General features: G+C 50.4%; 13 protein-coding genes across 16 annotated transcripts; 8 read left to right on the top strand and 5 right to left on the bottom strand.

The window, feature by feature from the left end:
• The first annotated feature begins 243 nt into the window (after positions 1-243).
• Positions 244-1,323, top strand: FVEG_05627 (hypothetical protein). The gene has a single exon (XM_018893875.1). It carries the CDS (start codon positions 309-311, stop codon positions 1,140-1,142), a length of 834 nt encoding a protein of 277 aa, XP_018750805.1. The 5' UTR covers positions 244-308; the 3' UTR covers positions 1,143-1,323.
• On the bottom strand, positions 1,197-2,093 carry FVEG_05626 (hypothetical protein; the record flags this gene model as incomplete). The annotated part of the gene is made up of 1 exon (XM_018893874.1): positions 1,197-2,093. One exon carries the CDS (start codon positions 2,091-2,093, stop codon positions 1,197-1,199), a length of 897 nt encoding a protein of 298 aa, XP_018750804.1.
• A 695-nt stretch (positions 2,094-2,788) lies between these two features.
• FVEG_05625 (hypothetical protein) lies at positions 2,789-3,670 on the top strand (the record flags this gene model as incomplete). The annotated part of the gene is made up of 1 exon (XM_018893873.1): positions 2,789-3,670. One exon carries the CDS (start codon positions 2,789-2,791, stop codon positions 3,668-3,670), a length of 882 nt encoding a protein of 293 aa, XP_018750803.1.
• An 881-nt stretch (positions 3,671-4,551) lies between these two features.
• Positions 4,552-5,602, top strand: FVEG_05624 (hypothetical protein; the record flags this gene model as incomplete). Its single annotated transcript, XM_018893872.1, has 3 exons — positions 4,552-4,780; positions 4,829-5,421; positions 5,468-5,602. The coding sequence occupies 3 exons, from the start codon at positions 4,552-4,554 to the stop codon at positions 5,600-5,602; spliced, it is 957 nt and encodes a 318-aa protein (XP_018750802.1).
• A 45-nt stretch (positions 5,603-5,647) lies between these two features.
• On the bottom strand, positions 5,648-11,874 carry FVEG_05623 (hypothetical protein). Of its 3 annotated transcripts, none has more exons than XM_018893870.1 (4): positions 10,976-11,874; positions 6,495-10,917; positions 6,003-6,438; positions 5,648-5,952 (listed from the first exon to the last, which is right to left on the bottom strand). In XM_018893870.1, the coding sequence occupies exons 2-4, from the start codon at positions 6,810-6,812 to the stop codon at positions 5,843-5,845; spliced, it is 864 nt and encodes a 287-aa protein (XP_018750797.1). In that variant the 5' UTR covers positions 6,813-10,917; positions 10,976-11,874; the 3' UTR covers positions 5,648-5,842. The 3 variants fall into 3 exon arrangements, with proteins under 3 accessions (XP_018750797.1, XP_018750796.1, XP_018750798.1); XM_018893871.1 differs by lacking the exon at positions 10,976-11,874 and having other exon boundaries at positions 5,655-5,952; positions 6,495-6,649; positions 6,710-6,935; XM_018893869.1 differs by having other exon boundaries at positions 6,495-11,874.
• Positions 7,169-9,482, top strand: FVEG_05622 (anthranilate synthase component I). Of its 2 annotated transcripts, XM_018893867.1 has the most exons (4): positions 7,169-7,294; positions 7,368-7,516; positions 7,571-7,653; positions 7,707-9,482. In XM_018893867.1, exons 1-4 carry the CDS (start codon positions 7,280-7,282, stop codon positions 9,176-9,178), a joined length of 1,719 nt encoding a protein of 572 aa, XP_018750800.1. In that variant the 5' UTR covers positions 7,169-7,279; the 3' UTR covers positions 9,179-9,482. The 2 variants fall into 2 exon arrangements, with proteins under 2 accessions (XP_018750800.1, XP_018750801.1); XM_018893868.1 differs by having other exon boundaries at positions 7,368-7,653.
• Positions 9,669-11,222, top strand: FVEG_05621 (hypothetical protein; the record flags this gene model as incomplete). Its single annotated transcript, XM_018893866.1, has 1 exon — positions 9,669-11,222. The coding sequence occupies one exon, from the start codon at positions 9,669-9,671 to the stop codon at positions 11,220-11,222; it is 1,554 nt and encodes a 517-aa protein (XP_018750799.1).
• Positions 11,875-12,161: 287 nt separating the features above from the next.
• On the top strand, positions 12,162-12,677 carry FVEG_15685 (hypothetical protein; the record flags this gene model as incomplete). The annotated part of the gene is made up of 1 exon (XM_018904878.1): positions 12,162-12,677. The coding sequence occupies one exon, from the start codon at positions 12,162-12,164 to the stop codon at positions 12,675-12,677; it is 516 nt and encodes a 171-aa protein (XP_018750795.1).
• Positions 12,678-12,946: 269 nt separating this feature from the next.
• On the top strand, positions 12,947-13,887 carry FVEG_05620 (hypothetical protein; the record flags this gene model as incomplete). Its single annotated transcript, XM_018893865.1, has 2 exons — positions 12,947-13,422; positions 13,494-13,887. The coding sequence occupies 2 exons, from the start codon at positions 12,947-12,949 to the stop codon at positions 13,885-13,887; spliced, it is 870 nt and encodes a 289-aa protein (XP_018750794.1).
• A 180-nt stretch (positions 13,888-14,067) lies between these two features.
• Positions 14,068-16,000, bottom strand: FVEG_05619 (aminopeptidase Y). Its single transcript, XM_018893864.1, has 3 exons — positions 15,633-16,000; positions 14,431-15,572; positions 14,068-14,374 (listed from the first exon to the last, which is right to left on the bottom strand). Exons 1-3 carry the CDS (start codon positions 15,889-15,891, stop codon positions 14,249-14,251), a joined length of 1,527 nt encoding a protein of 508 aa, XP_018750793.1. The 5' UTR covers positions 15,892-16,000; the 3' UTR covers positions 14,068-14,248.
• Positions 16,001-16,748: 748 nt separating this feature from the next.
• Positions 16,749-17,220, top strand: FVEG_15684 (hypothetical protein). Its single transcript, XM_018904877.1, has 2 exons — positions 16,749-16,899; positions 16,952-17,220. Exons 1-2 carry the CDS (start codon positions 16,783-16,785, stop codon positions 17,045-17,047), a joined length of 213 nt encoding a protein of 70 aa, XP_018750792.1. The 5' UTR covers positions 16,749-16,782; the 3' UTR covers positions 17,048-17,220.
• Positions 17,215-18,669, bottom strand: FVEG_05618 (oxidoreductase; the record flags this gene model as incomplete). The annotated part of the gene is made up of 3 exons (XM_018893863.1): positions 17,215-18,166; positions 18,219-18,277; positions 18,325-18,669. The coding sequence occupies 3 exons, from the start codon at positions 18,667-18,669 to the stop codon at positions 17,215-17,217; spliced, it is 1,356 nt and encodes a 451-aa protein (XP_018750791.1).
• A 405-nt stretch (positions 18,670-19,074) lies between these two features.
• On the bottom strand, positions 19,075-21,138 carry FVEG_05617 (histone-lysine N-methyltransferase SET9; the record flags this gene model as incomplete). Its single annotated transcript, XM_018893862.1, has 2 exons — positions 19,075-20,982; positions 21,040-21,138. The coding sequence occupies 2 exons, from the start codon at positions 21,136-21,138 to the stop codon at positions 19,075-19,077; spliced, it is 2,007 nt and encodes a 668-aa protein (XP_018750790.1).
• Between the last annotated feature and the right edge of the window lie 588 nt (positions 21,139-21,726).

The following is a 21,726-nucleotide window of genomic DNA, read 5'->3' as shown; positions in this document are numbered from 1 at the left end:
TAGTGTCCCGCTCGGGATGTCTGCCCAGGGCCCAATGAGGTTTTGACGCAGAAGTTCAAAACATTATCACAAGGAATTTGTTCTACCATGCTATAAAACAACTAGATTTGACCAACCAGATTATTTATTGTGAAATTTAGGCATTTACGTATTGACAGACGATGAGGTCAATCATTGCTACCAAGCCAAAGTTTGCCATGCACCTCCTCCGAACCAACCCCGAACCCCCGCAGTCTTGATCACTAACAACCTTCAATCAACACTCCTCCCATCCAACGCAACCACAAACAACCCATCAACAACTCAAAATGTCACTCCCAATCCTCGACCACTTCGCCATCCTAGTCTCCTACCAAACCCTCCAAACCGTAACGCACTCCCTTAAAGACTCTCTCCTCGTAATCGACGGAGGCGCCCACGCAGATGGCCTCACAGTCAACAAACTAATCCATCTCGCCGACGGCACATATCTCGAGTTCATCGCCTTCGTTGAGGGTGTAGACCCCGAGAAACGCCGTGCTCACCGCTGGGGAAACCTCGAAGAGGGGAAAATCGCAGATTGGGCTCATACACTGCCCAGTGAAGCTGATTACGCTCAGTTGCAGAAGCGCGTGGCCGCTGCGGGGAATGGTGTTACGTATGGTGATCTTACTTCGCTGCAGAGACATAGGCCTGATGGGGTTTTGATGAAGTGTCTTGTTTCGGTGGCGCTGAATGAGGAGGGTGGGAGGATTTTTCCTGGGACGGTGCCGTTTTGGTGTGTTGATGAGACGGAGAGGCATTTACGATCGCCGTTTCAGGCGGAGAGTGGTGATGGGCTGCATGAGTATACGAAGCATCCTTCGCATGCTAAGGGTGTATCGAAAGTGACTGTTCTGCTTCCTGAGAAGGACATTGCGACATACAAGCCTGTTTACGATGCTATTCACAACCAGAAAGCAACCTCTGGATCGGATGGATATTCATGGCCTTACGATCTTCCAGCTGGACCTAATTCAGGAAGCAACCAGGTCGTCCTGTCGAAACTCGAAGGTGGAAATGGCAAGGCAGAGATCAAATTGACACTTCTGGGCACAAAGGATAGCCCCAAGTCCATCGAGCTACTTCCAGGTTTAGTCGTCGATTTTGAACACACCGATTAGACAAAACACTTGTTATTCGGGTATCTAGAAAGAAAAAGAAGAAGAAAAAACTCCCTAGTCCAGCATCAATGCCAAGTCATCGTTCACTGGTTCGTCTTCCCAAAGATCGAGAGTTTCCATATCCTCCATTCTCGGACGATCATCCCTCTGGAGCTTGACCTTGAAGTTGATCTCTGAAAAGTCCTCAGAATACCATCTCTTTTTCGCATTCTGCCTCAGACGCTCATTGATCTCATCGCAGATCCTCAGCAACCCGTCCCCCATAGGAATCTCCCGCACAACTTCATCGTAGCGCCTAGTGTTCTCATGATGGTTTATACTCCACCAATGGCTATTTTCCGCAGTCCCATACGTGAGAACAGTTTCTCTGTCTGTCATTTCCAGTGGGGGTGTGAACATGTGTACTAGACTTGCGACGGCAGAGATTGTCTCGATGGCTATACACTGACCGCAACTATGCGATAGAACACCGCTCTCTGAGAATGTGGGCGGTATCTTGTAAACGCCCTCCATGGTGGTGGGCATGAACTTACCTGAGTGGGGATGAGGACAGTCTCTGTGCGGTGAGAAGACGACACGGCAAGATGGACAAGATATTATTGGGACTCGTCCTTCTTCCATTTTCTTCACGGCTTCGTCGATCATGGTGTAGAGACATTTGTGTCCAAACATGTGACCGCAAGGTAAGATGCAAGCTCGGTGGGACATCATTTTCTGCTTATCGGTCAGCCCTTCATCGGGACTAAAAGTGTGGTCGTGGCGAAAGATGGACATGTCATTGAGACAAATTCCACACTCTAGATGGAGGTGGTTGAAGAGCTCTGGGTCTTCGATGAGGGAGTCTCTGAGACGAGGCCAGAATGGTGTGGTCCACGCCTGTGTGTTGTGTTGGGGTTCGGGGTGGATGATGCTGCTGATGGACATCTTGTTGACGACAGTTGTGGACGACATGATGAATGGTGGTTCTTTTGGTTAAGCACAAGATAATTGGTTCAAGTGAATATCTAAAGGGAGATTTGTTCTTATCGGACTCAAATTAAGGGAAATTATATTTATTTAGCTGTTTGATCCCCTGATTCAGTGTCCGTTGCTGTTCGGCAGTGTCTGTCAGATACTGCTTGAACATAGTCGTTGACAAAGACTTTTATTGTTCACCCCCCTTTGAGTATGCCGAATAATCTTGACAATTTTTTGTCCTTGACTGTGTCAGTGCCAAACAAAGAACACTGTTGAGTTCAACTACTGGCAGCTAAACATATGTAGTATACTAAAACTAAGTGGGTGTCGGTAATTTGGCAAGGAATCGCTGCAGATGAACGGCACTCGAGCTTCATCACGCAAACGTGCGCCGTATCATCTCAATATTCCAGTGCCAGAATTTAAATTTATACTGGCACTGGCAGTTTTCATCTTGACGCTGACTGTTCATTTCCCGTCAAGCTGTGATCGAGTTACGACAGTGGCAGAAACGGCTGTATCTGATGAACAGCACTCCAGGCTACGAAGTGAATGAATGAGAAGAACCGTAGAATATAAACCAAATAATAATCCTTAATGACTAATTGTAATCCTTTCTCCTCATCACATCCCTTCCATCATTCTCGATCCTAGATCATCTCATCACTTCTTAACTCACATCCTTCATCATGCCCACCATGAATCCAGCCATGAATCCTGGAACCATCATCGACGCAGTCCACAGTGATATCGTCCCCATCACTGACATCTACTGGCCATCCTTCAAAAAGGCAGTCGAGAATGATCCTCAGCAACTTCGCCCCATCGACCTGACCTGCACCATCTGCACAGAGCAGATGTCAACCCAAGGATCTGGAAGTGGTTCCATCCATTGGATCCCGAAACAAGGTCGCCAAATCTCTCATGATGCACAGATCCTCCCCTGTGGCCATATGGTTGGCGGCTGCTGCTTCATGAACTGGCTTGAGAGTCAGTTTGAACGATTTCAGGGCAGAGAGTTCTACTCTTGTCCTGTCTGCAACACGCAGATCATGAATCATCCTGAGTGCGGGCATCTATGCCACGGCCAGCGAATCCCACACTTGATCTCCAACTATTTCAAAGTCCCTCTTGTTTTGAGTGAGGGTGGTTTTATCCACGCTCGATGTGCAGGATGTGAAATTCAGCATACCTTTTCTGAGATGACCCAGTACACTGGTATCTACAAGTGGGAAGATGAAGTCGAGTCTACCAACCAATACATCACCCTTGGCTTTTTTGACGAACGTCCTGGCGGGTTCCTGTACATGGATGGCTCTAAAGACCCCAAGCGACCCCTTTGTGATCGTGTTCGAAGACTTCGAACTCCAGAGGAGTTGAAGGCTATCTGGGAAGCCTATAGACAGGTCTGGGTGTTGAAGTTCAAGACCTTTTGGATTTCGCATGATTTGTCCAATGTAACTCTGTGTCTTTACTTGATGAAGACCGTGAAGCCACTTCCCGAGACGCCCCAGACGTCCAAGGCACAGAGCATCTTTCGTCGGGTCTTCTCTTGGGGATCTTCTACCTGATCGGTTGTTTAACGAGTACATGAGTTATGATGTCTTGGAGCTGAAAGATTGGATTGAGAACCGAGCCATTAGAGCTCTTTGCCTTTATGGCTGGTTTAATGTATATTTATTTGTATTTTTGGGATTGCGATTGGATGATGAACGACACAGGCTGGTCCGGAGCTTAGGCAGATGTTTAGGAAATACAACTGGATACTAGACCAGAACCTATGACACTTTTATTATGTATGAATTGTGACAGTTATTTTGAACTTGGGCATGTTGAGTAAAGTGATTAACTACAGTTATTAAATCCCTTTAAGGACTATTACAGCGTTTGAGATGAATGTCTCTCTATCTCATCACTGTGTTTGTTTGACTGAAGGCAAAGACAATGCGGGATGAGCCAATTCTGCAGCGACTGTAACGAATTTAGTAGGGTTTCATATATTTCTGTGAATCTTCTCACCCTTAAGTAGTCACTGAATATGGCATTGTCATGATTTGGCGTATCGAGACGGGCATGGTGTTTTGAGTGAAGTGCCAACAATCGCAAACAACTCTTAGCAAGCAATCACTTACATCACCTACCACCCACTTACCTTGTCTGCTTTTCCTTTCATCGCTTTAACATGGAATTCCGTTTTTCAAGTTGGATTCTATTTCTCATCTGCATCTGGGGCTGATCGCATCTGACGTCAAAAGTGCCAGGAACGCTGCTAGCTCAAGTTACACTTGCCAGTGGCAGCCCGTGATTCATCTAACGAATTCATTAATTCTTTGTTTACGTTACCCTTCTCTCCCGCACGTGCATGAATCGTCTCTTAGACTTCATCATCCTACTTTCTTCTCACAGTAGCAACCTCATACTCTCAGCACGTTCGCTCTCCGGCCGCGTAACCATGGATGAACCTGCGATCCAAATCATCACTCGCCCACCAGAACCGCTGGAGGATAAGCCCAAACCTGAACCGCTCTCCGTCTGGCGCGATGAAAACGGCAAGCTTTACTTTCGCCATAATCCAACGGTTCCCATGCTACGATATCCCAACAGCAAGGCGGCGATAGAGAAGTCCGATGACGACCCAACCAAATGCAAAGATTGCACTCGCGAGTGTCTCTTGGCCATCCGTAGGCATCTCCTCTCTCGCAGCTTTCCAGCTTGACTGACTCGCACAGCAAACGAGGAGATGGAGAAAGATATCCATGACCTTGAACTTTTGAATGAAAAAGAGGGTGAAGGTCCCAAACCCAAGAACCCCAAGTATAATTTCGACAGGGAAATGCACATGCTATCCAGAAAAGGGGCCAGCAAAGTCGACATGTACAAAGCCGTCAAGAGACCCAAGAACAAGAAAGAGACCCTTGGAGATATCATAAATGAACGGGACGCACTCAAGAAAGAGAAAGTCGGCCTCAACAAGGAGCGTTCCAACCTGATCAAAGCACTCAAGGTCAAGAAAGCAAACAAGATCAGAGACGAAACACCAGCCAATATCACGGAAAAGAACGTCGCGGAGATGAAGAAACTCTCCGAGTTCATCGACGCCAGAATCAAACGGTGGAATAAACACGACGAGCCCAAGAGTGAACAGATGATGGTAGCGGACGCCAGGTATACTCTCGAGTCATTGTACAAGCACCTCCAAAACTCTTTTGTCGATTTCGAATACGAGGAGGATATAGACGTGTGCCGTGTCTTGGACTTGCCTTGCTATGGAAGAGCGTTTGGTGAGGATATTGAGGACCATCTGCATGGACCGGAGCATATGGTAAGTATTTCGCACACCACTTCAGTTCAGTCTCTAATGCTTCTAGGCCTGGGATCGATCAATGAAGGGAAGAGTCCCGCTTTATCTTCAGTACAACCGACTGAAGCGCGAGGTCGATGACGGCCTTTCATACCAGGAGGGTCTGTTGGCTGAACTTGCTGTTGACCCTTATTCTTACTAGGTCAGAAGCAGACATACACGTTTGAGTTTAGTTGAGACACAAGAATTCAATAGCTCAAAAGAGTCTATTTCTGACCCTATTACTAACTCCCGCAAGTGACCACAGACGGCACTCGTATAGATCCCATGTAGTGTTACAGTACAAATGTGCGCCCCTATATAACCCAGGAAACAAAAGAAACAATGTTCGGCGGGTACCAATGATTCATATCTCGCCAGCCCAATTCTTCCAACGCGTACTCTAATCGGCACGCGATCCGCTGCTGTGACGAGCACGTTTTCGTCCACTGCTTGTAGCAGGATGCATCTTGTCGTTTCGCTCCCTCTTGAGCTTGTCGTCCAAGACGCGGGCTGTACACCGTTAGCACAAAAATCTCCTCTCTCCAACGCTGCGAACATACTAAGAACATCGTATCCGAACTGGGGGTGCTCCAAGCACAGAGCCTTGAACTCCTCCTCCGCCTCGGCGCGCAGGGTGTGCGAGCGCGTGGCCCAGAAGCTTGCGACGGGCGCGCGGATGGTGGTGTCGTCGTTGCTGGTGTAGGCGTAGACGTAGCGAGCGTATGCGATCTCGCCCTTGGCAGTGGAGTTGACGCAGTGGATCTTGGAGCTCGAGAGGCCCTTGAGACCAGAGACGCCAAACTTCTCGGCGAGTGTGTAGATGCGGGCGTGCTTGAGGAGCTGGTCGCCGTTGTTGTCGACCGAGGGGACTGAGGGGTCGGACTCGAGGACGCGCTGGCCGGGGAGCTTCTTGGGGAAGTATTCGCCTGTATAGAGGTATTCGAGGAAGCTGCCGACGGTCTCGATGTCGCAGTCGGGGAGCTCAATCTGACGAGGCTGCGGTCGAGATTAGAAGCGTTTCACGACTGGCACAAAGGCTCCGAAGTACTGACGCTGCCGTCCTCGACGAAACTATCACAAATGTCCTTGAAGTAGGGGCTTTGTGTCAAAAGTCCCTGATGCGCTGAGAGGATAGATTGGTCGCCGGATCCGATGAGCAGGGAGATAATTGGGCTCATGAGGTAATTGGCAAAGGTTACTCTGGGCTCTGCGATCTCAGAGTCGGCGAAAGGAAGCTCGGTGTTATCAGCATACTCATTCTCCTTACCCTCTTGGGTAGCCTCTGGCGCAGTATCCTGCGTGTTCTGGGTCTCAGACATCTCAACATCGCCGGTGGGCTCGACTGAGTCCTCGGGCTGGTCGGTAGACATGATTGCGAATGAATTAGGAGCCGAGTTGGAAAGGAGTGATTAGTTCAATTGCTTGAAACGAGCGGAATTGGTGCAGAAATTAGTGACTTAAAGATGGTCCCAATGATGGTTCCTGAGCGCGTGTGGATTCGCATAAACGTGAGATCCAGTCTTGGTGGGCAGCTTCGGCTTGAGCAAAGTCACGCTAATCCGAATGCGGAAGAGAGCTTGGTTGAATGTGATGCCTCGTGCGCAAGGCATCACTGCATGATCATCATGACTACCCTACACCGACCATTCAGGAACTGCCGACCTGCCGCTATCGGTGCCCCGCCCCCACTAACATCTGAGGTGTCTTCATTTGGCAATCGATAAAAAGTGACTCCGAAGCAAACACCTTTCCACCAACTACTATTCCTTCCATTGTTCTCCTTCTTTGTCCTCAAGCCACCAATCTGTCGTGATACTCGGGGACAATCACTATAAGGATGTGTGCAGCACATGTAAGAACACCTCTCCATCTCAATCGCCTTCACCGAGACTTCCGCAATGGCCCATACTAATCTTCTACACCAGCTTGATATACGGCCAACTGCCGATGAAGCTCGAGCTGCCTTCGACCAAGAATGGACTCCTACAACTCAGCCCACGCTTCTACCCGTTTGCGCCTCTGCTCCCGCCGATTTATTGACTCCTTCAGCTATCTATCTTAAGCTGTCATCGGGGTAAAGATTACAATGCTTCCACCGCCGAACCATCCTCTGACTCACCACTTGCAGCGCAACTGCCGAATACTCATTTCTTCTCGAGAGTGCGACTGGAAGCACAGAGACAGTTGGACGATATAGTTTTATTGGCGCCAGTAAGCTTCTTTCAGACTCTTGTGCTGGATATCCTCTGAGTCTCTCTTTCTAGACCCGCGAAAAGTACTGGCCACTGGCGACGGCTACGAACACAATGGCGACCCTCTCAAGACCCTAGCGGCCGAACTTTCCAATGATCGAGTTCTCGATATTCCTTCGTTGGCGCTTCCAAAGCTGTCTGGTGGTGCTGTTGGATACGTCTCATATGACTGTATCAAGTACTTCGAGCCCAAGACCGAGCGACCACTCAAAGACAACCTCCAGATCCCCGAGGCTTTGTTCATGTTATTCGACACCATTGTCGCCTTGGATCACTTCCGCTCGACATTGACAATTGTCACACATATGAAGTTGCCCAAGAGCCCATCTGACGATCTCAAACCCGCCTACAACGAGGCCTGCGAGACCCTCCGCAAGACCCTTGACATCATTTACCAGCCCGAGACTCCCTTGCCTGCCCAAACTCTCAGTGAGCAATCAGAATCAGAGCAGCAATATTCGTCAAATGTGGGTCGCAAAGGTTACGAGACATTCGTGAAGGAGCTCAAGAAATACATCGTCAAGGGAGACATCATTCAAGCCGTGCCTTCACAACGGTTCCGTCGAAGCACTAAGCTCCACCCCTTTAACATTTACAGAACTCTCCGAACACTCAACCCCTCACCTTATGTGTTCTTTCTCTCATGCGCCGACTTTCACATCGTTGGTGCTTCGCCCGAGTGTCTGATGAAGACAGATGGATATGCCCCATTACCCTGTGACTCACGATTCGGCTACTCCGCTGCCGAAGCTCGATCAAGACCTCGTATTGTCAACCACGCAATTGCCGGTACAATCCACCGTGGAAAGAATGCCGCTGAGGATGATAGACTCGCTGCCGAGCTCTTGGCTTCCAAGAAGGACAGAGCCGAGCACGTCATGTTGGTGGATCTCGCCCGCAACGACGTGAACAGAGTCTGCCACCCCACGACCGTCAAGGTCGACCGGCTCATGAGAATTGACCGCTTCTCCCACGTTCAGCACATCACCTCCGAAGTCTCGGGAGTTCTGCGCCCAGAGTGCACACGCTGGGATGCCCTGCGCTCCATTTTCCCCGCTGGAACAGTCTCTGGTGCACCCAAGATCCGAGCCATGGAGCTCATCTACGACCTGGAGCAGGAGAAGCGGGGTATCTACGCGGGAGCTGCAGGATGGTTTGGATACGACATTGTGCGCGTGGACGAGGGCAGCGAGCCTGCGGACAGGGTTTTCGTCGACGAAGGGCCCATGGACACGTGCATTGCCATCCGGACCATGCTGGTCAAGGATGGCGTGGCATACATGCAGGCCGGCGGTGGCATCGTCTACGACAGTGACCCTACAGACGAGTGGATGGAGACGATGAATAAATTGTCCGCCAACCTCCGCTGTGTGGAGCTGTCTGAAAGGTACTTTGGCGATGGGGTGAGCACTAAGACCGTGGAGGAGATTATTGCGATTGAGAGGAAGAAGGGGGAGGAGGAGGTGAAGGAGGCTGAAAAGTAGGGCATCTGCATAGAAAGATTTCTGATGAAGGATAGATTCAGTTGATACTCGTTGGCGCGCTTATTGTGCACGAAGTCGTTTATTTCCTTTTCACTGCCATGCTGCCTGGGTAGTGTTGTTCTGACGGCAGAGGTTGTGAACGGTCAAGGCCTCACTGTTCAGGCCGACCATGAGTGAAAGCAAAACAATGCCATGACATTCACGGTTCAACCTAAACTTACAACATGGACGGTGAACAAATGAATGTGCTTGGCTTCAGTGACTGTATCAAATCTGAGTATATAATGAAACGATGCTTACTCTGTAGCAAATTCATCTCAGCATCACCAGCATCCTCTCCCTCTCACCCTTCACATCCAGGTAAGTCTTACACCAAAAAGCAGATCAATACACAAAAGGTAAGTCTACGCAATAACTACATCTGACAAGCATTCACATCTCGTCCCACTTCACTAGTCAGTCATCTCACTGGTAAGTGCCCCTCTTCAACATGTCTCTTCCTCCTAAGCCTCTCCCCGAAGCCTTCTGGCCAACTATCAAACAGGCCATAGACAAGGGCAGCAACACCAATTCTGACAACCAGGCCATCACTCCTCAGTGCCCCATCTGCATGGAGCCCCTCCCAGTGAAATCTTTCCCTGCCGAAGGTGAGTTGGATGCTGAGGTCTTGCTCTGCGGTCATGTTCTCTGCCAGCCTTGTCGCAAACAGTGGGAGCAAAGTGACTTGGGAGACCGGTGCCCTGCGTGTCGAACCACTCTTTACTGCAAACGCTGTGAGGTAAGCGCCATTCCTCTTACCATCCCCAAGAACGACGAAGGATCCAGTCTTCCTCCAGGTATTCCTGAGGGTAATCAAGACTTCTGTCCTGATTGTCAAGCTGAGGTTGAGTTTCATAAGGCTGTTGAGAACGGTGAGTGGCCTCATAACCTAGATGAAATGGAGCCTGGTTTTATCAGCCTTTTCTACCATGTTGTCAACGACATTGAGAAGGATGGTGATGTTGCTACAATGTCAAGGGTTCAGGATGCGATTATGGACACCATCATGCAGGAGTTTTCAAACATGATGGTCAGTCGTCGCATGGTCACACTTGGCCGTGGCAACACGCTGCGAGAGGCGAATCCATGGTACGCCGAGAACAAAACACGTCAAGAGAACCGTCGTAACGGGATTATCGGCTTTGACTCGGAAGATGATGAGGAGCCTGGTGCAAACACTCCCGCTGGTATCCCTCATCGAATTGGGGATCCATTTGTAGTCGGACTGCATGAGAGACATGGAAATGTTCATATCCCGCTAAACGCTCGCCCCGGGGATGTTATATATGGCGGGCCTCATCCCTGGGATCATGGCCTTGCCAATCAGTTTGACGTCCAGGATGGCATCGCACGTCCGAATGCAGAAGCACCACGATCCGACAATATAAGCTCCATTGTCCGAGCAATCTGGGGGCCAGAACGACCAGAAGGACCAGAAGCAGGAAGAGCTCGAGGAGAAGCAGAGGTAGTGCCTCGAGAAACAGACGAACCGATGAGGGCTTCAAGACAGGTACCCTTGCCTGTCTTTGCACGTCCCAGCGCAGTAACACAGACAGCTCAAGATGATGATAGACAGCCACCAGATGCTGACGAACTTAGACAGTGGGCTGAGTTCCTACAACTACAACGGGAGGGTAATCCTTCTCCTGCGGCAGCTAGAGCCGCCAGACCAGCTCGAGTCCATCCAGAGGGATCGGCGGCTGCAATTCTTGAGCAACTCAGGCCCGTGGATGAACACTATTACTTTGATATGCCTACCTGGGACGAATATGTTGACAATGCGGATGCGTATTTGGCTTCTCACGCTAATGATCCTAACTGGCCACCTCTAACACGTGCGGAGTATATAGCAGAGCACGAGGAGTATATGAGAAGGCTTGTGGCGAATAGAACGGCTGCGTCGTCGTCCAGTGCGGCATCCGGTGCACAGAACTCGAGCTCCATGGATATGGACGACAGCGACGAGGAGATGTCGTCGGGTGATCAGCCCGTCTCTGAGCGCTGAGAATCTCCTCCTCCACTATCCACAGTGGGAAGACGCGTGTAAGTCATGGGCATGATGATATTGCATGCGGGCCGTGACAGAGGTAGGCGAAGACGCTCGGACCGGGATATGGATCGGACGGCACGGCACGGGAAACGGCATCAAGTAACGGAGGAGACTGGCTTGATTAGAAAGTGAATATGAATATGAATTTGAGATTTATTCGGTAAAACGGAGTTTTGAATCAGGATCAACCGGGCATAAATTAGATTGATATGATATTAGTCAGTGTGTATGTATGGGTATACGTAAGTATGTATGTAGGCGGAGAATAAACAAAAAGGTCTAAGAAATGTTTCAAGGGGTTCGGATGTGCCGTCAGAGCCGTTTGAGTTTATTGGTATGAGTCGATCCCTCGAGTGAATGATGATGTATTCAGCAAAACCCGTGACATGTAAAGGAATTGGGAAATAAAAGAAACACAATGCTATGCAAATCGTACGTCAGCTAGGCTCGTAGACTATTGTTTGAGGCCGCAAGCGGGATAGTCCAGCCACGTAAGTCAGGAACAGCGAACGAATACACGTATAATTCGGATATCGGCTGCCAAGTGACAGTCATTCAGCCCATGACTCGAACGCGAAATATATATGCCGATAGTCAGAATATGAACGAAATACCTACTCAGCTACTACAGTGATTACAGTGAGGAATATCAGTGAGTGAAGAGAGAAAAAGTGGGCAAATAGCATCATCTCACCGCGCCGTGCCGGTATCCGATCGCGCCCAATCGACCCCGGCAAGTCGGCACGTCGACATCCACCTTTTCTAAACGCCCAGTTTTTAGTCTGATATTGGTTTTGCATGGTATTTACGAGGGAGCATCTGAGCAAACGGACAATGAAAGATCATGTGTAGAGAATAGCCGAACAAGGACTGTCTGTCGGTGCATAGTGTCATATGCTGATATTTTACCGTCTACAACCAAACATGATCCATATCCGAGTTCCTGTGCTCAGACATCTCTCTAAATTAGATGCATGTCACTCAACTCGCTTCTCGGCACCACAAATTCCTGCTCCAAGGGGGGAGGGCCAGGCCAGGCCATTCCCCAATGCCACCCTCCACTCAACCTCATCCGCTAGTGGACAAGCCCGTTGCTGTCTCGGAAGTACGGCTTCATCGTCTTGCCTATTGAAAGTTGCCTTGCCTTTGAAACTGCGGCGCCTCTGGGGCCCTTTCAGGTGCCGTCTCTTCCAGCTCGCGCCTAAAAATAATAACCCCCCTCCCAGCCCAGCCCAGTCCAGCCCTGGAGGCTTTACTTACATCTACCTCATCTGTTGCTCCCCTGCCCTGCCCTGCCCTTCTCTCTCTCGCTGTTTTTCGGTTCCTGCTTTTAGAAGACCACCCCCCTCCCTCCTCTCTCGCTTCTTCCTCGCGCTGTGTGTGCTCCCGCCCCCGTTTACAAATTCGTAACTGAACTGGATCTGGATCTGGACCTGGACCTGGACCTGAGGGCTTGGCTCGAACTTCCATTTAAGCCAAAGGGGGCCTAGAGGCATCTGCCAAGAATTTCCATCCCGTCTACTTCAGGACCCTTTTTGGCATTTACATCACTTACATCTGCATCTTGGATTTGAGCCTCACTCACTTGACCACAAATCAATTGCTTTGCTTGTCTTGTCTCTCGGCAATTGATTACCTAACACTTGGACTTCCTTCACCATTGAATGATACCGCGATAGATGCCTTCCCTGCTGCAGGCCGACATGGACATGGATCCCGCCGTTGTCGGCCTCCCTACCACAACAGCCATCACAGGCCTTCTCGACGTCGGCGCTGCTGCCATCGACATCCTCAGCGACCTCAACATCTCGCCCCAGCACGACACCGCCATCCTCAACGTCCTCCTCCGCGAGGTCAAGGAGTGCCGATCCTCCGTCCACGCCTTCTACAAGACCCTCAACCTCATCGAGAATAACCAGATCCCCTTCCCCGCCCGCGCCGCCTGGATCTCTCTCGACACCCTCGTCGCAACCCTCACAGACACCGTCCTCGCCTTCACTCGCCTCTCGTCGCTATGCTGTGCGCTCGACGAGCAGTCCAACAGGACCACGCCTGAAGATGCCGCTAAGCAGTTCCAGAAGAGGATCAAGGCGCTGTGTGCGAGGTTGAGATGGCATAATCTTTCGTATGCTATGATGATGACTATAGTGAACTGGTGAGTTAAGCGACAGGACACACGGACCGCTAGATGAACAAGTGCACTTTTTGCTGACATTCGCCAAAAAGCCCCGGAGAAAAGGACGCAAAGAACAGTCGCGACGAGCTGGCGCATCGCGTTGCTAGACTCCTCACATTCAACGTCAACCTCTCTGCTCGATTACGACAGAGTCGCCCCGGATCATCGGCTGCCAAGACAACGGGGTCGGGAGCCCAGACCCCCGATAGCCCCGAGATCACCCCCGTCAATGTGGGGCTTGGATCCGCCCCCTACTCCGGAACGCTCTCCAAGCTCACCACGCCCAAGGCTCTGTCCAAGGTCATTCTGCCCATTGAGCTGAGGGAGCTGCGTGATGATTTCGAGTACTACACCGAGATGATTCCCTCGCAGACTGGAAGCTGCGAGTTTCCAACTGGCGGCGTCTTGATGGGAACTGCATATGATCTCGCTTCAGCTCGATGAGACCCCATTATCAATCAGTAACTATCAATCTATCCCCAAGTGGATACATCATCTTATTAGATGAATACTTGCAAAGTCGGTGTTTGGGTGGGAAATAGTACGAGGCATCTCGGGCCACGTCTGGCTACAGGACCGGTTGGAGGGCTTAGACGGGCATTTTACCAAACGGTTATTACGTGTAATGATGTTTTTTTTTTTTTTGTCCTTTTTCTTGCTTCGTTTCACTTGGAGTCGGTTTAGCTAGGCATTTGCAATTTTAACGTAGAGATATCCATTCAAATTAATCAATCACCCATTACTTACTGTGCTATGCTATGCTATTCTTGCTACTTAGTCCTGAAATAAAAGATTCCTACGGTATTTAAATGAAGAGCTTGCTACCGTGGTACTTGGTCTTGTCAGAGTAACTCTGCACAGACGTCTCAATCTCTCGCTCGGGGAAGCCCTTGAACGACTTGGCGTATGTTGCAACGGAATGGGCGATGAGCTGTTCTGTGTTAGTGTCACGGTTTCTGAACAAGACATTGGCTGGGTGCGACTTACCTTGGTGTTCACCTCCCACGCGGTGTAATTCACATTGGTCAGATCATCCCCGATCTGGTGGTAGTTCTTATCATACCAGACGCCGGCTTCACCGCCAAACATCTCGACCTCGTCCTCAGTCTTGACACCCTCGGCACCTGTGGCGATACCACCGGCGGGGATACCACCACGGATGAAACCATCGTAGTCACTGCGACCATCGAAGGGGATGAAGGTATAGTTGAGGCCCTGCTCCTCGTACCAATCGACATACAGATTGCGCAGCTCCTCTGAACCCTTGGGGTTCTCGGCGTTGGTGGCGTTGTAGATCTGGTAGGCAAAGTTGGGACTGGCCATCATGTCGTAGTCCATGAAGAGACGAATCTTGCGGTTCTCATCTTCAGGAAGAACGGAGACGTAGTGGTCGGAGCCGAGAAGACCTTCTTCCTCGGCGGCCCACCAGGCAAAGCGGACGCAGTTGTTGACGCGGTACTTGGTCAGTTGAACAGCGACCTCGAGCACAGAGATACTGCCGGATCCGTCGTCGTTGATACCAGGGCCCTCGGCAACACTGTCACTGTGACCGCCGAGCATAACACAGTTGTCGGGATCACCACCGCGAGTCTGGGCAATGATGTTGGTGGTGAGGATGGTCTTGACCTCAGCGTCGATGTAAGCAATAGCATCGACGGTCTCACCATCCTTGAGCTTCTTGGCAACGGCCTTGCCCTCTTCACCGCCAAGACCAAAAGTAGCAACATGGTCAGGCGAAGGGGTACCGAGAGTTCCATGAACCTCGTCCTTCTCATAGTTATACACAACAGCAGCGACAGCACCCGCTTTACCAGCATTGCCGGACTTTGTACCAAAGGGGCACGTTCCACGGAGGACGAGAGCAATGTTGCCCTTGACGGCCTCGGGATAATCGGACTCGTCGCATCCTTCGTTGTCGACGAGGACAAGCGTTCCGTGGACGGGCTCCTTGTTCTTAGTCGGAGGAGTCAGACCCATGGGCGATGCCTGCTTGGGGACAGAGTCACCGATGATGAGACGCGACTCGAAGACATTGCCCGACACAGCGGGGAATTGCTGGTTCGACACGGAGTAGTAGCCGCCTAGCTTGGCGAGCTCAGCATGGATGTACGACAGCGTACCAAGATGGCCTTGAGAACAATCAATCAGTCATTGCGTTCATGATAACACGCCGATTTCGGAGAACGTACCTTCACTGCCGATGACACGAGTCGGATGTCCATACTCCTCCTCTCCATTCTTGGCAATCTCATACAGATCCTTTGCTCTAGCCTCAAGGTTCTCAGGCTTGATGCTCTTCTGCAATTCCTTGGTATCTACCACGGGAAGATCATCACCGAAGGGATTCCAAGAGAGCTTGGGGACCTGGAGGTTGAGAGGGATCTGAAGAGCTGACACGCCCTGGAGAGCGGCCGTAGCGGCGACTAAGCAAAGGCCCTTTGTCGTCATGTTGAAGTTTGTTGTTGTGAAGGAGAGAGGGAGGAGGATGGAAGGGGAGGGTTCTAGTTAAGACATGGGCATGACTGGAGCGCAGGTGATACAAGCTTGTGACGTGATGATGCTGGGACCTGGAGGGAGCTATAGGGCCCTAGCTCACTATAGCTTAGCTTGGTTGCCCTGCCAGGAACCCGAGGCATTGCTTATCTTTGCCCTAGTCCCCGCGATTTGTCTCAGCTTGGTCTTGGCGATGATCAGCAACAGCTACCCTGGACTTTGATGGCACTTTGAATCTTGAACGAGAGCAAAGGCTTTGGTGAACCAGCTATTTCTCCCCATAGATAGGTGTTTACTCGTGAATGCCAGTTGCTGTCTGAATTTGTTTCCTGCAGGGAAACTCCCTCTGTTGTCGGCACTTCGAGAATTGATGCACCTACCCGCATCGCATTGTTTCTCAACAGCCAAGTGGGAATATAAAGAGGAGCATCGCGCAAAAGGCCCATGAGATCATGCCATCGAACTCGACTTGGGATTCTATGACTCGAGGGAGCAAGTCACCGATTGTGATGTGAGAGGCGCAATCAGTACATCCATACCAACCTAGTCCGAATACCCTCCTTTTGACAAATCCAGAACCGCCAAGCATATCTCCAGTGTAACCCAAAAACCACACGGCGTAACAATGAATATCATTTAGGCTACACATCGCAGCCCCCAACTCTTGTCTGTCTCCATTGGGCTATCATGCTTACGCCCAGATGGACCATCAAGATACCGTCAGCTCACTCAGCGAGCAAGAATAGATAACGTGCTGACACGCTGACACTGTGGTTAAAATGAACTTGAACTCAAACTTCATCTTCCATCATCACGTTTTATCTCAAGTTTGGATGAGAAGTCAGCATGCATCCTGCTTACACACTGTATATCGGGCTTGAAGCTCGTGTGACTGAGTGGAAGAACGATGTGTATGCGACTTTTAGCAGACGATTCAGTGCACCTACTGATGCACAGTATCAGGTAAGTTGAGTGGTATTGAGATAAGGAATGCTTGCTGATGTTGAAGTTGTAGGTTGATGAGAAGAAGCCGATGATCACGGAGAGGCAAGTTGAAGAAGGGAGATCGGAGAAGGAATTGCTGGAACAGAAATATGCCAGTCAGTCATGATCAGTCAACATATGGCTCGGGAGCGATGAGATCGAATTGTCAAGTTGTTTATTCTGTCTTGCTTGTTATCAACCAATCCCTCACATTGAAGCTTTTATACATCCATCTTCAACTCCTATCTCTACTCTTGAACCACCACCTTTTATTCTCCTTTAAACAAAACAAAATCAAGGAATGCTCATCTTGACATGATCCTGCTTCTTCGTAGCCCGACCCCCGAATCCCCATCCAATCTGATGCGCAAGCTGGATCTCAACATCTAAATCATCAGCCCAAGCCCACACCAACCCAGGATTCTTCTGGAACATCCTCCCTGCCGCAATAAGATCCAACTTGACTCCATCGTCCTTTCCAGAGATGATCTCCTCAGCAAGTGTACCGGTCTTGATGCTTCCCACCGAACTAACGAGCATCTTGTCGCCAACAACCTTCTTGATGTGCTTCGCGAACTTGGCTTGATAGCCTGGTCCGCCTTGAACCTTCTGCTGCGGGTGGTTTCCGCCGCTGGATACATCAATCACATCGACACCGCGCTCAGCAAAGAGAACAGCGAGCTTCGCAGCTTCATCGACGGTCCAGCTCTCGCCGGTGTAGTCAGGGTTAGTATCCAACCAATCCGTCGCACTAATCCTCACAAAAAGCGGCATCGTCTCAGGGATAACAGCACGAACCTCCTCAACAAGCTCAAGCGCCAGCCTTGCTCTGTTCTCAAAACTTCCACCATACTGATCCGTTCGCTTGTTAACACTAGGTGTAAGGAACGAACTGACAAGGTAGCCGTGCGCAAAGTGAAGCTCGATGACGTCGAAGCCAGCGGTGACGGCGCGGTTGGCAGCTTTGACGAAATCTTTCTTGAGCTGGTTGATCTCCTGGATGCTCATGCTGCGCGGGGTGGGCATGTTCTCGTTGAAGGGCTCGTCGCTGGGGCCGACGACATCGTCGGGCCACCCGTTGACTTCCTCGGTGGCTGTGGCGCCGGCGCTGAGCCAGGGTGCTACGCAGCTTGCTTTGCGGCCTGCGTGGGCGAGTTGAATGGCGATGTTGGTGTTCTGGCTGTGTGCAAAGTCGACGTTCTTGCGGAGAGTGTCGACATGGGCGTCGAGCCAGATACCAGCGTCCCTATGACGATCAGCCAACAAGCTACAAAATAAGTCGTGAAAAGTATACTTACTCAGGTGTAATTCGGCCATTAGCTTGGACGGCAGTTGCTTCAATCATCATAAGACCCGGCTACTACGATTAGCTTTGATCAAATCTCACTGGTAAACGCCACTTACACCACGCTGAGCCATACCGCCGTAGTGCGTAATATGCCAAGGCGTCATGAACCCTTCATGGCAAGAATACTGACACATAGGGCTGACCCAGATTCTATTCTGCATAGTCACATTTCGAATCTTGAGAGGCTGAAAGAGTCGAGGAACACGGCTCCCGTCACTGGGCTGAATAGCCAGACCAGCCGGAGGATCCTGCTCGGGGGTGAAGAAGGGAACGTCCTTTGCAGCTTTGTTAACAATGGGATGGCTGCATTTCTCAGTCTTTGCGGGGGCAGGAGTTTCGGGTCTCGATACGGGAATGCCGTGGTGAGGATGGCAGATGCGGTTGGTGAGATATGCAGCCATGATGATGAGTGTTGAGATAGAATGGTATGCTTAACAATCCTTCAGAGCTTCATCTTGGGAACTGGGAACAGACATTTATATACATGTTCATGACGGGTCAATGACGTTGCGATTAGAAATCTTTGACGTTGAGTTTTCGGAGAGCTCTAGGTCTACGGAATGCAGGGCACAAATCTTCCTTCACATTGGGCACGGACGATTAGCATTGGCTCTTTCGATGCATTGAAACATTTATAATAAATAACGTTGTCCAGATGGTTGGTGGGTCAGTTATCTAAACTAGGCCTCTTGGTCTAGCAATGCCGTTAAAAACAGAGTACGGAGTATACAATTATAAATCTCGCTCGCCTCAAAAAAGTCATGTTCGGTCCGAATTATTTCCAACAAGTTCTCCACGCATGTTCATCATGGGTCGAGGAATCTACTGTTCACCCGACGAAGCCTTCCGCTTCTCCGATGGTTTGAGTCTTGTTCTGATGAAGGACCCGTTCGCCCCATCAAGCCAGATGTGCTGTGTCGCTTGCGGCCCCGCTCGAGCTCTTCCGTTTCTTCTGTGTCTGTCTTGAGGTTTCCAAAACTCTTGCGACACCTCACTTTTCGCTCATCATCGGGATCCAAGAATCGATGGATAGTGCGGTGATCCAGAATGCGCTCCTCTTTGTCGTGCGGTCCGGCCTTGTCTGTCTTGGGCCAGATGTACCCGTAAAGCTTTGAGTGCCGTTCACAACGAGGGCATGAAGCTCGTGTAAAGTATGCGTTCTGTTGTACAAAGTAACCGTCGCAGATGGTGCACTGGATCCAGGCCATCTCAGGTTCTGATAGGAGTAGCGGTGTAAGGAGGTAATCTCCGGGCACTCGCACTCTAGATGGAGGCGTGTCTTCCTTATAGACACGACGTTGGTATTTCTTCCGTTTTGGCTGATCTTCATCAGCCACCTGACTGTCCTCGACAGTTTCGATACTGGTTGCAATAGGCTCGGTTGGTGGAGGTACCACAGTTGCTTCCTTGAGCTTCTCCGGTTCAGGTTCGCTCTCAACCTCAGACTCTATAGGAGCGTTCAAGATGGCCTGGATAGTCATACTCTCAAGACCGCTTCGTCGGGTTCTCTCTCTCGCCATTTCAGCCGCTTGCTGAGGTGATTGTGAACCTTGACTGCTCTGGGGAGAAACTGGTGCCCCCTCTCTCTGTTGACTACCCTTGTTCGCAATTCCTTTCAATGGGGTATGTCCCAGAGGCTCCGGAGTCTCCTTCTCTGGCGACGTGACATCTGTCTCGACGACACCGCTTGAAGATTCACTGGCAGTGACGGATGTACTGCGCGACGAATCGTCGATGATAAGCACAGTCTTCTCAGCCGAAACCTTTTGTCGCTTTGCTGGAGTCTTGGGTGGTGTTGCCAGACTCTCATGCTGTCGCTTACGATTGTTGGACTGCTCGGCGGGCGGAGACCTGGCAGATGATGAATCGCGTGCTAGCTTTGAACCTCTTGAAGTCGCTTTTGTAATCCGTGGTCGCATATCAGGAGTAACCGATGGTGTCCGTGAAGAGCCAGAGATACTGTCATCTCTCCGTCGCCGCCGTAATGAGTAACCCTCTGACTTTTCCTGCTCAATACTAGTTTTCACTGGCACTGTGCCCTCTTCTGGTTCCCATGCATTCTGTAAAAGATCCTCGCACGTCTTGCACAAGCATTCGCAGTTGTTCTCCCCGAAATAGTTGTCTCCGTAAGTAACTGTAATCTCCTCTCCCGCCTCAATAGGCCTTGTTGCGACAATCTCGATTCCTGCGTGGCTCGTCCTCATAAGTTTGGCATTCGCATCGCAATCGTGGTTCGCAAAGCGGGCAGGGCCCATAAACAGGCTGGTGCACTTGCTTCGTGAGCTGACCACAATGCTAAAGTCCTTCTTCTGAGATGAGATGGCCTTTTCCTCCTCTGGCGTGATAATGACTTGTACTCCGGATAAATATTTGATGGCCTCGTTGCGTCGGATTGGTCGTCTTGCTGTTACCGCCGCCTCGTGAGTAACAATTGTGTATCGGTTTGTCGAGCTGACCTCCCACGGACAATCCGGGAGGTATATTTGAACATATCGCCTAAGATGCCGTCGGAAATTCTCCTTTTCATTGTCGGTCTTCAATCCATTGTGAAACCGTTTCAGCCCGTTCGTTGTCAGCAACCGCTTCTCGGCGCTGTCCAAGTCCTTCTTGAGAACCACCTCCTCTTGCAAGATCTTGGCGATCTCCTCCTCCCTCACACCTCGGGATGGATGATATGATGTACGGTTTTTGGGGACCGTTGTCCAGTAAAAGACCTGCCTGTGTTAGAGTCGCATTGCCTCATGAGCGATGCTCAGCCGTAAACCACTCACATGATCGACCAGGGCGTCAGTGAGAATGTCATCATATGCTGACACTTGTGCCAGCGTCATGCGCGGCTTTTTGGCAGCCGCCTTCTGTGATGGGGGCATTTTGGCTAATGTGAATTCACTCCCAAGCCAGTTCTGCTGTGTAAAGCTGCTGTCCGAGGAATAAAAGAGCGTACGTGTCCCTCGAAACTAGTTGTAAAAGTCCGAGCGAGAAAAGAGCGGAGATGTAGATCCTTGGCTCAGTATGAGAGAGCCTTGCCAAACGATGCCACAATTGAAGCCTTTCGAATCTTGCAGAGCAATGCCCAGGAGTTGAAAAGAGAGAAGCCAAGGTTAAGCGCTTTATGTTGGATTTCAGCTAACTCAGTGCCGCAACGTCATAGGTTCCGTCTCTCTATTTAAGGAGTGTTTATCGATGGAACAAAGACAGACGAGGCTGAGACTTGGGTGAGTAAAAGATCGTGGTGCGGGTGCCTTTCAAGGAATCGGGCTTGAAGGAGGGAAGTGATGGAGGTTCAAGGTGGAATGACATGGTTGTAGCTCGCTCGGGTGCTTTCGAGGTTAGGGGGGGCTTGCTTTGTTCCTCTTCCCTGGATCGAGGCCGGTTTGGGGCATTGGCCAGGCGACGGGTGGGGCTGTGTAGGCCTAGGAAATCACTCTCAAACATTGATTCAGCTCAAGTTGTCAAGC

This window comes from Fusarium verticillioides, chromosome 3, assembly GCF_000149555.1.
Source record: "Fusarium verticillioides 7600 chromosome 3, whole genome shotgun sequence".
In the NCBI taxonomy this organism is placed as follows: Eukaryota; Fungi; Ascomycota; class Sordariomycetes; order Hypocreales; family Nectriaceae; genus Fusarium; species Fusarium verticillioides.
Note: the sequence above shows the minus strand (reverse complement) of the source record. Positions and strands in the feature narration are given on the sequence as shown.

What these genes read in the sequence shown, in the direction of transcription:
- FVEG_05619 (XM_018893864.1), bottom strand. Translation starts at nt 15,891, where the DNA reads ATGACGACAAAGGGCCTTTGCTTAGTCGCCGCTACGGCCGCTCTCCAG. An exon ending in TCGTGTCATCGGCAGTGAAG is followed by an intron (nt 15,573 to 15,632) that starts GTACGTTCTCCG and finishes ATTGTTCTCAAG; the next exon opens with GCCATCTTGGTACGCTGTCG. An exon ending in CGTGGGAGGTGAACACCAAG is followed by an intron (nt 14,375 to 14,430) that starts GTAAGTCGCACC and finishes AACACAGAACAG; the next exon opens with CTCATCGCCCATTCCGTTGC.
- FVEG_15684 (XM_018904877.1), top strand. Translation starts at nt 16,783, where the DNA reads ATGCATCCTGCTTACACACTGTATATCGGGCTTGAAGCTCGTGTGACT. An exon ending in CTACTGATGCACAGTATCAG is followed by an intron (nt 16,900 to 16,951) that starts GTAAGTTGAGTG and finishes TTGAAGTTGTAG; the next exon opens with GTTGATGAGAAGAAGCCGAT.
- FVEG_05622 (XM_018893867.1), top strand. An exon ending in TATCTTAAGCTGTCATCGGG is followed by an intron (nt 7,517 to 7,570) that starts GTAAAGATTACA and finishes CACCACTTGCAG; the next exon opens with CGCAACTGCCGAATACTCAT. An exon ending in ATATAGTTTTATTGGCGCCA is followed by an intron (nt 7,654 to 7,706) that starts GTAAGCTTCTTT and finishes CTCTCTTTCTAG; the next exon opens with ACCCGCGAAAAGTACTGGCC.
- FVEG_05623 (XM_018893869.1), bottom strand. Translation starts at nt 6,812, where the DNA reads ATGTCTACCGACCAGCCCGAGGACTCAGTCGAGCCCACCGGCGATGTT. An exon ending in GTTTCGTCGAGGACGGCAGC is followed by an intron (nt 6,439 to 6,494) that starts GTCAGTACTTCG and finishes TCTCGACCGCAG; the next exon opens with CCTCGTCAGATTGAGCTCCC. An exon ending in GTTCGGATACGATGTTCTTA is followed by an intron (nt 5,953 to 6,002) that starts GTATGTTCGCAG and finishes AACGGTGTACAG; the next exon opens with CCCGCGTCTTGGACGACAAG.
- FVEG_05627 (XM_018893875.1), top strand. Translation starts at nt 309, where the DNA reads ATGTCACTCCCAATCCTCGACCACTTCGCCATCCTAGTCTCCTACCAA.